The sequence below is a fragment of the Colias eurytheme genome, chromosome 12 (genome assembly GCF_061535395.1).
Source record: "Colias eurytheme isolate Ceu_HAF_F1 chromosome 12, ilColEury1 Martin Lab GWU primary, whole genome shotgun sequence".
NCBI classification, from domain to species: Eukaryota; Metazoa; Arthropoda; class Insecta; order Lepidoptera; family Pieridae; genus Colias; species Colias eurytheme.
This window is the reverse complement of record NC_142991.1, coordinates 4,054,366-4,067,895: the sequence shown is the minus strand read 5'-3', so window position 1 is coordinate 4,067,895 and position 13,530 is coordinate 4,054,366. Positions and strand designations below refer to the sequence as shown.

The 13,530-nt window shown below is 35.0% G+C and overlaps 2 protein-coding genes across 2 annotated transcripts; one reads left to right on the top strand and one right to left on the bottom strand.

Moving 5' to 3' along the window:
- The first annotated feature begins 293 nt into the window (after window positions 1-293).
- Cdc27 (cell division cycle protein 27) lies at window positions 294-4,109 on the top strand. Its single transcript, XM_090107736.1, has 4 exons — window positions 294-451; window positions 530-605; window positions 771-918; window positions 1,277-4,109. Exons 1-4 carry the CDS (start codon window positions 428-430, stop codon window positions 3,141-3,143), a joined length of 2,115 nt encoding a protein of 704 aa, XP_089963862.1. The 5' UTR covers window positions 294-427; the 3' UTR covers window positions 3,144-4,109.
- On the bottom strand, window positions 4,102-13,458 carry Neos (nuclear receptor coactivator protein neosin). The gene is made up of 8 exons (XM_090107743.1): window positions 13,320-13,458; window positions 12,953-13,229; window positions 12,285-12,409; window positions 7,099-7,251; window positions 6,066-6,180; window positions 5,755-5,954; window positions 4,865-5,037; window positions 4,102-4,461 (listed from the first exon to the last, which is right to left on the bottom strand). The coding sequence occupies exons 1-8, from the start codon at window positions 13,324-13,326 to the stop codon at window positions 4,228-4,230; spliced, it is 1,284 nt and encodes a 427-aa protein (XP_089963869.1). The 5' UTR covers window positions 13,327-13,458; the 3' UTR covers window positions 4,102-4,227.
- Between the last annotated feature and the right edge of the window lie 72 nt (window positions 13,459-13,530).

The following is a 13,530-nucleotide window of genomic DNA, read 5'->3' as shown; positions in this document are numbered from 1 at the left end:
AAGCAAAAAAGCACTATTTATCGGGGAATACTTCAAAGTATGGCAACTTCGTAGTTCTACAAAACGTGTATCTATGGATTCCGAAAAAGAATAGCTTGTGAAATAATAAAGATAGGACAATTCATTATATTGCATTTAATTAATAAATAGATGTTTATTTAATATTTATTTGCTATTCCAAATTAAACAGATTTTTTTGAGATCTTAAAATAAATATTTTTGTGCACCCTAAATTGTTAAATAATTTAGTATCTACAATATTTTTAATCTATGTGACAGTTTGCACATAGACAATCAACAAACTCGAAAAATGTCCGTCGCAGTCGTAGATGATACGTTTTTATTTTAATTTCATATTGTGTAACAAATGTGGCAAGCAATGTAAAATATTTTAACATTATACTGCTAAATTTTATACCAAACCAAAATGATTGTTCAAGAGCCCTTACAGGTAAGTGTTAACGAATATTTTCTTAACTGTCAAAGTATCTTAACTACTAGGAAATATAAAATATTTTTATTCTCGCAGGTTATTGTCTGGGATTGCCTCAATAATTACGAATATGACAATGCTATATTTTTGGCTGAAAGATTACACGCTGAAGGTGAGTTATAATGTTCCAATAGATATTATTGATCTTAGTTTGAGGTGAAAATGTTACATTATTGATTATGTTCAAACTTTGCATATGCATTGTACAATTTCTTGTTTAAATACTAATTGATTATTTAATCTTCGCTTCTTTTCTAATTGAACATTTAAATTGCAGTTGGTTCTGAGGAAACAGCCTTTCTACTTGGTACCTGTTACTATAGAGCTGGAAGAGTTAATGAGACACAACATTTATTACAAAATTTAACGCTTACATTACCACAATCCCGTTTTCTTCTAGCAAAATGTTCTGTAGATCTCAAATCGTAAGTAATTTTTCATGTCCACTTGTTATAATTATGTATTTATAGTTTTCTTGTAGGAACATAGCTTTACCTTTAGTTAGGATAATTTCTCATTGAGTTAGTGTATTAATTAGTTCTTTAAATGTATTTAAATTAAATAATCTCATTTTAAATAGTCTATGCATAATGGAATAATTAATAAAATTAAACATTTAAGTATATTAAGTTTCTTATCCAGTTTATTTGAAAGTAAATGTTATGTTAACAAATATCTCTAACTTTTTTGTTTCTTCAAGTACTTTAACCTTTAATCAGGCAAAATCATATTATCATAGCTTTCTTTGTAATTGGTAATTTTTATTTCTTATTTTATTTGCAGCTATAAAGATGCTGAAATTGCACTTGGAACAAATTTAGACATTGTTGCTTCTGAGTTTGGGGAACAAGCACCATATGCATTACAATTGCTTGCTAAAATCTATAGCATCACTGAAAGGAAAAGTAAAGCAGCCGAAGCACACCGGAAAGCTTTATCCCTCAATCCATTCATGTGGAAGTCCTTCGCTCAATTATGTAACATGGGGGAGAAAATAGAACCAAGCCAAGTGTTCCATATAAATCCCGAGTTTTCATTTGGCGTCTCCACATTAGTGAATCTAGTCAACAATTCAGAAAATATATCAATTGTTAATAGTAACATTCCTAATAATAATAGTATTAACACTAATGTTACACCAAATAATGTTTCCACACGCATGCCAATGGCCATATCACCTAGTGTCACTCCTGAGCCACCGGCACCTGTTAAAAGTAAAATGCATAGCGTGTTCAGTGGTATGGCTCCGATACCATTTTCACCATCATTTGAAATGCTTCCAATACAATCACCTGTCTTGTATACACCCACCCTTACAGACTCAAATGAACAAAAAGCTATCCCAAAAATTGTTAATTCTTTAAGAGCTCATGTAGGTCAACTAAAGGATGCAGTATTTAATCCTGGACCAAGATGTACTCTCGGCCCGGGTCCTAGAAGATCATCGAGACTTTTTAGCACTAATAACAGCAGTTATTCGGTGAAGGAAAATAATAAATCACCTAGCCGTAAGTTTGTAGCGCCCAAAAGTCCATCAAGGAAAAATAAACAGCGCACAGCTAAGAATGTTAAATCAAATGTTGAGACAAATGAAAGAAATAAGAGTATAGAAACTGCAACACCAACAATCACACCAAAGAATTCTAATGTTGTATCATTGTTAATTTTATTAAAAGAGCTCGGAGAGGCGTACAAGTCACTAGCATTTCTTGATTGTAAAAATGCCATAAAGCAATTTCAAGACATCCCCCCGAAACAGTTAGCATCCCCATGGGTGCAAACAATGATAGCTAAAGCTCACTATGAACTAGCTCAATATGAGCCTGCCGTAAAGATCTTCACTGAAATTCGTAAACTGTATCCCAACCGGACAGAAGGTATGGACATATTTAGTACCTGTTTATGGCACTTGCAAAAGGAAGCTCAATTGTCAGCATTAGCACAAGAACTTGTAGAATTAGATAGAAATAATGCAATTTCGTGGTTGGCTGCTGGTAACTGTTTCTCGTTACATAAAGAGAGGGAAACTGCCCTTAAATTTTTCAAAAGAGCAGTGCAAATTAACCCTGATGCTGCATATGCTCATGCCTTATTGGGCCATGAATATGCAGTTGCTGAAGAAACTGATAAAGCACTATCGAGCTTTAGGACTGCTGTTAGCATTGACCCTCGCAATTATGTAGCATGGTTTGGCATTGCCACAGTTTATGCTAGACAAGAGCGCTGGAAAGCATCTGAAGTTCATATTCGTCGTGCGTTAGCGATACATCCATATTCTGGTGTTTTACGGTGTCAACTTGGTCTCGCACAGGCAGCGTTAGGCAAAATGGACCGAGCCCTCGCTACACTAGAAAGGGCTGTTGCACTTGACACAGAAAATCCATTATGTAGATTCCACAGAGCATCTGTATTATTAAGAGCGGGAAGACCACAAGACGCATTAGCTGATCTCCAACATTTAAAGGATATCGCACCCAGAGAATCTCTAGTTTACTATTTACTTGGAAAGGTTCATAATAAATTAGGCAATTCACATTTAGCGCTTATGCATTTTAGCTGGGCGACTGATTTAGATCCTAAAGGAACAGGTGGACATATAAAGGAAGGATTTGACCCTCTAAAACAAGAAGATAGTTCTGAAAGATCTTAAGTTGTCATAACTGGTAAAAAAATATAATAATCGAGCCTATATCAGGGCTATAGATGTTGTATTCATGTTTGACTGAATATTGTACATAAGCACACACTGATCAATTTCCCAAATGTAACTAAAATCCTCCAAAGTTTTTTGGAAATTGGTTTGTGTGGAGGCATTTAGTTGCTGTAGTAGTTAGGGTGTATGTGGATTTGTTTATATAGAGTAAGATGTGGATATTCCTAATATTATTTTAGTTTATCTGTATAGCTATAACACAAAATAATAATTATATAAATATGGAAGATATGCTTGTTAAACACAAAGGGCCTTGATCTCAATGTGGAGTTTATAATTTGAATGTATTGTGTAAAATATAAATCATTTGACATTGCAATATATTTAATTGCCATGCTAATCCGCGAGGTTTCTACTTATAACATAATTATGAAATTTTTAAAATTAAAAACGACTATTACTATCAATTGACAATAACCGCTGGCGGTATTCTCATAGGTTATTTATAATCAAATAAATCTCTTACACCTCTCATAACATTAATGGCTTGTAATTTTTTGTAGTTTGACAAACTGTTATTTTGCAACACTGTCATAACTTGTAATCTAACATTATTGGACACGCCAAGATGTTTTAATAGTATCCATAAAGGGACATAGAGCTCGATAAAGCATTGAACTGCGAGAAACATCTAAACGTCGCAATGTTCATTGAGCTATTAGATATATTAGTTTGATTGTTATGTACAGAAATAAGTAGGTTTTTAGTGAAGTCATTTTGTGTCGATATGAATGTACGAAAAAATTAAATAAAGCACTATTGTCTTGCAAATCACAATTCAACTGCTAGCTCTGTGAAAACATGTCTAGACCACCTATTAATGTATAAACGTATAAAAATCATATTAAAATAAACTGTGTTTCATTTTAATACTAGAACAGAAATAAAACAAATGTACTGGTACACTTATGTTTTATTGTTTATTTTCTATGAGAAATACAATAAAATTGGATATTTTTCCAGTCTCTTACAATAAAAAGTTATTATAATATAACTTAAATTATTTAAATAAAAAATAAATCTAAGTAAATTTCTGTAGGATAGAGTCTAAAGCTTTTCTAACTGTTGGGTCGTTTAGTAATTTGCTTTGCTCAGGTTTTTGTGGCGTAGGGGGCTTTGGTTTTTCAACCTCTGCTTTCTTATCATTGAGTATGCTCAAAATCCTTTGTTGAAGATCAACTTGAGTCTTATTTGTGGGCGCCGCGGTTGTAAGTGGCTCACCCAATTCGATCTTTACTTGCTGTTCTCGTTTTTCCTGAAAAATAATAGAAAGTTAAAACTTGACTCATTAGACCGTAAATTATGTCTAATTAACTAACAGTAGGTAATAAATTAATCACATTATTCATTATTCTTGTTTTAAATTCTTACATTCAGACGAACTTGAATTCACTTTCTATAATAATAATATTATAAAAAGTATTAAAATTATATATGTATAATATAATTTTAATACATGAACATAAAACCATACTTATCAATAATCAAGATTTATTTGAATTATTTTTAACCAAGGTTAACTCTGCCGCAAAGCATACATGAAGTAAATATAAGTGGGACAGTTGCTTTTTTGCAAAGAGGAGTTGTTCCAATAATTTTCTTACACAAAAATTACATTTTTTTCTACACAAAAAATTTCTTCCTAGCCATTAACATACCTGTAAATACTCCATAACTTTATCATACTGTAGCACGGTTAGCGTCCTGCCATCCGCTAGTTGGCCCAAGAGCGCATACACCGCCTCCCGACCGGACGGCCCACCGCGTTGTACTTCTTGGAAGTTTCTAGATAGTAACTGTAACGCGTCTTCTATTGGCATGTTGCGGTGTTCTGGAAAAATAAGTTTTATTTTTAACCATTGAGATATACATATGGAGACGCCACCGCCTACATCACTTATGTTCCGCTCAACATACGCCATATGGCGTAACTGCACGCTCATTTTTTATTTGTTTTAAAGTGAAACGCATCAAATATGCCTTCGTGTGTGTTACGATATTGCACAAATAATACGGAAAAGTGCAAAGGAATAACTTTCATCGGTAAGTACCTAACTAGATAATAATTTTTAAAACTTAGTTAGAGCAAAAAAAATGGCGCACAGATTTTGTTCGTGGTGTCTACTGTCTCCTCCATACGTAGTAATATTATCTCAATGTTTTTAACATGTATTATTTGATGATTTTTTTTTGTGTAGGGTGGAAAAGGAATAACTGTGTTTTGCCTGTTAGACATTATTTTCAATATTTGTATAGATAAAAAGCATCTTATCCATGTAACATATAACATTGTGTTATAGTAGTATTTTTTTTTTTGACACACGGCCCAAAAAACAAACCTTTTATAGCCAGTATTTAAACAGTCAACATATTGCTATTGAATATAAAATTATATATGTGCATTATGAAATGTGATTTTTCATGTACAGTTTCATATTACGACAATAAATTTCAATTATGAAAGGTATGATTGTCTTAGTAGCATTTTTATTAATTCTGTTGTCTATAAAAATTTGCCTAAAATTATTGAACAAAAAATAAATCTCACCTTGAGGTAACCCATGCAAAATCGTTAAAGTTAGCGATCGATTCTCTTGATTTTGTGGCATGACTAGAATAGCGTAAAGACAGCCTCGAGACGCGATATTTCCCAGTACTTTACCGATAGGCACATCTTCCATGGGAAATAGTAGATCCACAACTATGCCCAGTCTTTTTAGACGACCCTCTATGTATTCGGCATATTCACTGGAATGCAGAAATATGAACAAATCTTTTTCTGGGTTTGAATTAGTTTCATGCACAAAATATATAATTGTATGGAAATCAAATTCAAAAATTAACGCAAATAAAACTTACGTCAACATTTTTGATACGACAATAATTTCGCAATCATTGCGCTCTGGTACAGGCAAATTTCTTGGATACTCTGGGAATCTTTCGAATCGTTCTCTCTCTGGCCATTCACCTCCAGCTAAAAAATATTCAAATATGTAGATACCTTTACTAATTACTATTATATATTATAAATAAATGCCGAATAAACTCTGTCTGTCTGTCTCTTCAAATCACAGCATCAAAGGACTTTTAAATGCAGTTCCATGTCTTAATAAATGAATGATTTCCTTCATTTATCTATGACATTTTTCTTGTCAGTGTTTGTTACCAAATTTTTTAACCATATTACTCCTTGACAATTTTTTTTACGATATTTGTATATAATTATCTAGGTAATTTGAGAATAGGTCACAAATTGCATATAGTTCTTTTTCATTCTGATACGATGAGCATGTTGAACAAGATTTATTGTTTCAGATAGTATGTAAAATATGACAAGAATATTAGTTGTTTTAATATTATTATATTAAAACAACTAATATTATGTATAAGGGTGCACTCACACACATCAGTCACCGTCAAGTCACCGATGACTGATCGGTGACGGTTCGTGTACGTATCCACAAACACCAGTCACCGTCATGTTGTCCGTCAGTCACGTCGCCGGTTTGACTGAATCATTGAACACATACATCAGGTTAGTCAGTGATTAGACGTGTGTCACGCTAGAGAACATGTAGCAATTGACGGTAGCACGACGCTGACTGAACTGAGACGTGACGGCACCGGGTGAGTGGGGATAAAAGTATGATACATGTATGGAAAGATTATTTGACGTGCCTGACCGGTGACGTCACTGATAGATTTCGTGCCGGCGACTGTCGTGTGGGAACAGAGTCATACTAGAACTATTGATACATATTTTTTTTTAATCCTGTCCGGTGACGTGCCGTGACGGTGACTGATGTGTGTGAGTGCACCCTAAAGGTATAGCAAGTAATGAATTAAATTTCTTTTCTTTCTTTCGTCTTTCATCTAATGAAGGTTATTTTACCTCTAACTGGAGACCGATCTCGAAAGCCCGGTTGCCCCCTGCCTCTGCCCCTCCCGCGCGGTGCCCCTCTCCCCCTGCCCCTTGGGGGAAGGTCACGAGGCTCATTCCAGCCCTTATTGTATTTGTCTTCTTGGTGTATTTCTTCATCTCTTGCTGCTTAAATAGAACATTCTTAATGAAGATTATAATATAGCTCCGAAATTTAAAAATTACTATAAAAGCAGGTTTATGTATTAAAGTGCCCTTGTATGTAAAGTTCCGCCTATTTAGTATTTACCCTACATACTCTTTCCACTACTGAAGCTTTTTATTGTTAAATACAATTAGGATATATATTTATATATTCTACTTATATTATAAATGCGAAAGTTTGTGAGCATAAAGTTTGTGAGAAATAAAACCCTCACATGAACACTTTAGAGCGACATCAATACCACCTCATTCTTCTAAACTCCGCGACAAATGTAGCTACTCGGATGTCACAGCTAATAGACACAAGATTGGCGAAGATCTGGATAACTCAAAAAATGAAAATAACTCTCAACAGGATGGATGGACAGGATGTAGGATTTAAAAAAATGTTAGATATTAGTAGTAAGACTAAATGTAAATTTATGTTGTGTACCTTGCCATACCTACCTGGTTTAACCCAAGAACAAAATAGATTAATTCATAATATGAATTTAAAATTGTATAACCTAACAAATCATCATCGTGATGCATTTATTTTATTTGACATTAACTTATGTATTAAATCTTTTACTTTGACAAAGAATACAGTGTATCTGCCATCTAGATATAAGCGTGAACTTGCTATGCTAATAGCATATAATATTAACCAGTCTGGTACATGTTCGGTATCAGACCATCAATCTACTATAATTTTATGTAGTAGTAATTTTATACATCAACCTAGATTAAGTGTAGACAGACAATCTAGCCCTAAGCTAGATTTAAACTAGTATATAAGACAACAGCTAAGCAGTCTTTTTCCATTGTGCATCAAAATATTCAAGGCTTGGCTAGCAAATTGTTAGAAATAGAATTGTTTCTGAATGATAACAATATTAAAATATTTTGTGTAACAGAACATTGGCTTAAACAATGTCAGTCGTTAGTAAATATTGAAAATTACAAATTAAAAAGTATATACTTTAGGACACAGGCTATTCACGGAGGTTCCGTTATTTTTGTTCATGATAGTGTAAAATGTAAAGAACGAACTGACATTGTTAGTCTTTCTGTAGAACGGACCATTGAACTGTCCTGTGTGGAGCTAGAGCGTTATATTATTGTTTGCGTTTATAGACCCCCTTCCAGTGACTATAATATGTTTGAGACAGTCATGGAAGAAATATTAAAGCGTCTAAGCAGGAGTAAAAAAAAAGTTATAGTATGTGGTGATTTTAATATTGATTTACTTTTACAAACACAAACGGCTACACGAATTGTTAATTTATTTCAGTCATTTAATCTATATAAACTTTTTAGCGAACCCACACGAATTACACCTACTTCTGCAACCTGTATTGATAATATATACTGTGACTGCATCTGTTTAGAGAAAAATATTCTCAATACATTGACTTCGGATCACTGTGGCCAGAGGGTAGTTTTTGAATGGGATTGCATACCTACATTTAAAAGGATTAATGTTAGGCCTATAACTAAAAAAGGCATTAATAAATTTAGAGATAATATTAATAAAAACCTGCCCGTACTGAATGATCAATCCTGTCATAATAATCCTTGTGAAATGTTTAAAAATCTTTTTAATTTAGTGCATAATGAATTTGAAAAAATATTTAAAGTTAAATCTTTAAATATTACCAAGGATTTACCATTTAGTAAATGGGCGACACCTAGCATACATAGGTGTAGGATCGTTCTTTATGAGTTATATGGTATGAAGCAATATAATAAAGACCCATCTTTTCTTAATTATGTTAGAAATTACTCAAAAACTTTTAAAATTGTTTGTTTTACTGCGAAGCGTTTGTATATCAGAGATAAAATACGCGACTCGGATAATAAAGTTAAAACAGTTTGGTCTATTATTAATGGTGAAATGGGTAAAAGCAAATCAAGTAATACCATAAAACTTGTTAATAATGGCATGGTTATTGACAAAAATGTTGATGTTGCGCTTGCATTTGAAGATTTCTTTAGTAGTGTCCCTGCTAGCATTACTAATAATTTAAATTCGTCTTCAGCACTTGCAGAGACCTTTTTGAGGGACCATGTTGCGGGGTGCAGCACATTATTTGAATTGCGACACGTAACTGCTAATGATATTGTTACAGCCTTTAAGACACTAAATTTAAAAAATACCTGTGATCTTTGGGGAATGTCCGTAAATTTAGTTAATAATATAATAGAAAATATTGCGAAAAATTTAGCTTTCATATTTAATAAGTGTTGTGACTATGGTACATTTCCTAATTTACTAAAGCTTAGTAAAGTTATACCTCTATTTAAGAAGGGCGATCAAGAAGACTGTAACAATTATAGACCTATCTCTATTTTACCAACATTAAGTAAGGTATTCGAGAAGTTAATATTAAACCAATTGAGTAGTCATTTTGCATCTAATAATTTACTGCACACCAAACAGTTTGGTTTCACAAAGGGGCGCTCAACCACAGATGCTGGAGTTGCACTTCTAACACATATATATAAGGCATGGGAAAACTCAAAAAATGCTCTGGGGATATTTTGTGACCTCTCCAAGGCATTTGACTGCGTTGAACATTGTACTTTGTTACGTAAACTTAATCACTATGGAATTAAAGGAAAAGCCCAGAACCTCATAGCGTCATACCTGCATGATAGGATACAGACTGTAGTTGTTAATGGAGAACGTTCTAGCGGTGCGTCAATTAACATTGGTGTTCCACAGGGGTCAATTTTAGGTCCCTTCCTGTTCTTGGTATATATCAATGATCTTCCCTATTATTTGCAGGATAGGTGTGAAATAGTTCTGTTTGCAGATGATACCTCATTAATTTTTAATGTGGATAGGCATGACCCAAATGTTGACGAAGTGAACAGTGCTCTTTTACACATATCTGAATGGTTTACTGCCAATAATTTATTATTAAATGCCAAAAAAACCACTTGTGTTGAATTTTTACTTCCTAATGTAAAAAAGTTGAACAGAGGTATTACCTTGAACGGGGAGGTATTGCATCCTACTGAGTCTACTGTATTTCTAGGGTTAACATTGGACGAGAAACTACAGTGGGGAGCCCATGTCAACACCGCTGCAGGTAAGCTCAGTTCTGCTGCATATGCAGTCCGAAAAATAAGGCATCTCACCGATGAAGATACGGCTAGATTGGTTTATTTCAGCTACTTTCATAGCATTATGTCCTATGGAATTCTACTGTGGGGCAGGGCTGCAGATATAGAAACTATATTTATCTTACAGAAAAGAGCCATTCGCTCTATATATAATTTACGTGCTCGGGACTCACTAAGAGATCATTTTAAGAATACTGGTATCCTTACTGTACCATCACAGTATATATTTAATAATATTTTGCATGTACACAAAAGCTCTGACGCAAGTGCATCACATTCTTCATCTTGCTTCCCTCTTCAATGCGACTTTCAGATTGTCATATTTTCCGAAGGTATGGAAAGTCTCGGAAATTATCATGATCCACAAACCTGGAAAATCTCCCCACGAGGCTGCTTCTTACCGTCCCATAAGCTTGACACCGGTTCTCTCTAAGCTGTGGGAGAAGATATTTCTGGTACGCTTGAAGGAGCATATGGACAATTGTGATCTTGTCCCCACACACCAATTTGGTTTTCGAAAGCAACACTCCACCATAGAGCAGATGCACCGAGTCCACCAAGAGATCAGACGCTGCTTTGAAAGGAACCAATTCTGCTCGGCGGCATTTCTGGATGTCCAACAAGCGTTCGACAGAGTATGGCACAGGGGTTTAATGTGCAAAGTGAAGGATAAACTTCCCCATTCTCTTTTCCTTATCATCCAGTCCTACCTTGAAGGGAGACTCTTTCGAGTGAAACAGAGAGACGACAGATCTTCACTTCGCCAAATTAATGCCGGCGTTCCGCAGGGCTCTGTTCTCGGCCCAGTTCTCTACAATATATTCACTGCTGATCTACCTGTAGCTAGTGACGTAACTGTAGCAACATACGCAGATGATGTAGCCTACCTTGCTAGAGATGATCTTCCAATAGCGGCAAGTAATAAGCTTCAGCGCATTCTTGATGTAACCTATGAATGGATGAGTAAGTGGCGCATCCGTGCAAGTGCTCAGAAGTCACACCACATTACATTTAGCTTAAGGAGAGGTAACTGCCCTCCAGTCAAATTTGGTGATGATGTGCTGACGGATAGTGAATATGTCAAATACTTAGGATTCAACCTGGACCGAAGACTCACCTGGGCCTTCCACATCAAAAAGAAAAGAGATGAAATTAACCACAAGTTCCGTAACCTGTATTGGCTTATGGGAAGAAACTCTGTTCTATCCGTGGATAACAAGCTCCTGATCTACAACACCGTCTTGAAGCCTATCTGGACCTATGGCGCTCCACTGTGGGGAACCGCAAGTAACAGCAACATAATGTGCATTCAGCGTATTCAGAATCACATTCTGCGTACCATCACAAGCGCCCCCTGGTTTTCCAAAAATGTGGAGATTCATGAATATTTGAATGTTCCGACCGTACAAGCTGAAATCGAGAAACTTAAAAAGAGATATGCTGAGCGCCTATCGTGTCACCCCAATCCCCTGGCCCATGACCTCGTAAACCCTTCCGCTACGGCCAAAAGGCTGAAAAGGAAGGATGTATTCTAGAAGGCAGACGAGACGCTGGTCTCTTCGCCTACATAATCTTAAGTCACCTCATCTGATAAAAGTCTTGCGACTGATTGCAGATCACTATAGCAAAAAAAAAAAAAAAAAAAGTTTGTGAGCATGGATGTTTGTTGCTGTTTTATGCAAATACTGCTGAACCAATTACAATGAAATTTGGTATGAAGTAGTTGAAGACACAGAATAAGACAGCAGGAACAGGAACAATGCAGGATTTTCTTTGAAAAATTTAGCAAAGCTGCATCATAGTTACAATCCATATTTTACCTATCAGAATTTAGAACCTATCAGTCATTTCAAAATTCTACTTTATGAAATGTTTGCACTCACATTGATCACCGATATAGTTTCCATAGTTATCATACATATCATCTTGGTTATCATCATCAACAGGTATGTTGTCAGAGAGAGCCACTGCTGGGGGTACTTCTGGCTGAATTACTTCCACTTCTCGTCTGAAAAGGTTTTAGTTTTGCAGCTAACCACTGATCATTTTCGCATTATGCAGGTACTGTACAATTTGACACAGTCAATACAATACATATCTATACTAATATAATAAAGCTGAAGAGTTTGTTTGTTTGTTTGAACGCACTAATCTCGGGAACTACTGGTCCGATTTGAAAAATTCTCTGGGTGTTAGATAGCTCATTTATCGAGGAAGGCTATAGGCTATATATCATCACGCTACGACCAACAGGAGTGGAGCCACGGGGGTGAAACCGCGCGGAGCAGCTAGTGGGTAATAAAATCAAAATGTACTAAGCACAAAAAATGTACACCTCTCAACAGCTAGATGTTCTATACAGTTTTACCAATATTATTATATGTAAGAATCATCTATCCTGAATAAAATATTATGTTTTATCACAGTATGATGCTTAGACAGGCTGCAAGTTACCTATAACACTCACTGGTTGGAATATATAATTTAGAATCGACTACATTTTTGCGAGATCATTATCTAGTTAATTTCTTTCAAAGTTAAACTTTCTCACCTCTGTTCATTCTTCAAGACAGATCTAACTGTAATTTTTCTGCCTTGAAACATACTTCCATTAGCTTTATTAATTGCCTCTTGTGCACTTGATTCATTATGAAACTGCACAAATCCAAATACTCGGTTGACCACGATTCCATCGATTTGACCATATGCTATGAAATGATTGTATAAATCATCCACTTCCGTGTGATCTTCGCTTAACCCGCCAACATATATTCGCAGGTGAGCTGTAGACTTATCTTTCATAGCATTACGATCGAGGGTTAGATTCTCTGCAAAATGATGCATTTAACCGGTTAATATCACGATATTCGTTTATAACGAAATAAGCAATACAGCAGTTAAATACTCTTTATACAAACCTGACATTGTGATTGGTTTTTATTTAACTTCTATTCAAAAAATATTCGGAATTTAGAAGATCGTTTCTTACATTTGTACGAAAACAATACAAAACTATCGAATTTGCACTTTGCGAGTTGCGACTTGCGACAGCCGACAAACAGTCAAGCTTTCGTTGGCATTTGACAAGACTCACAGACAAGACTCAAGCACAGATTAAGTATTATTTAC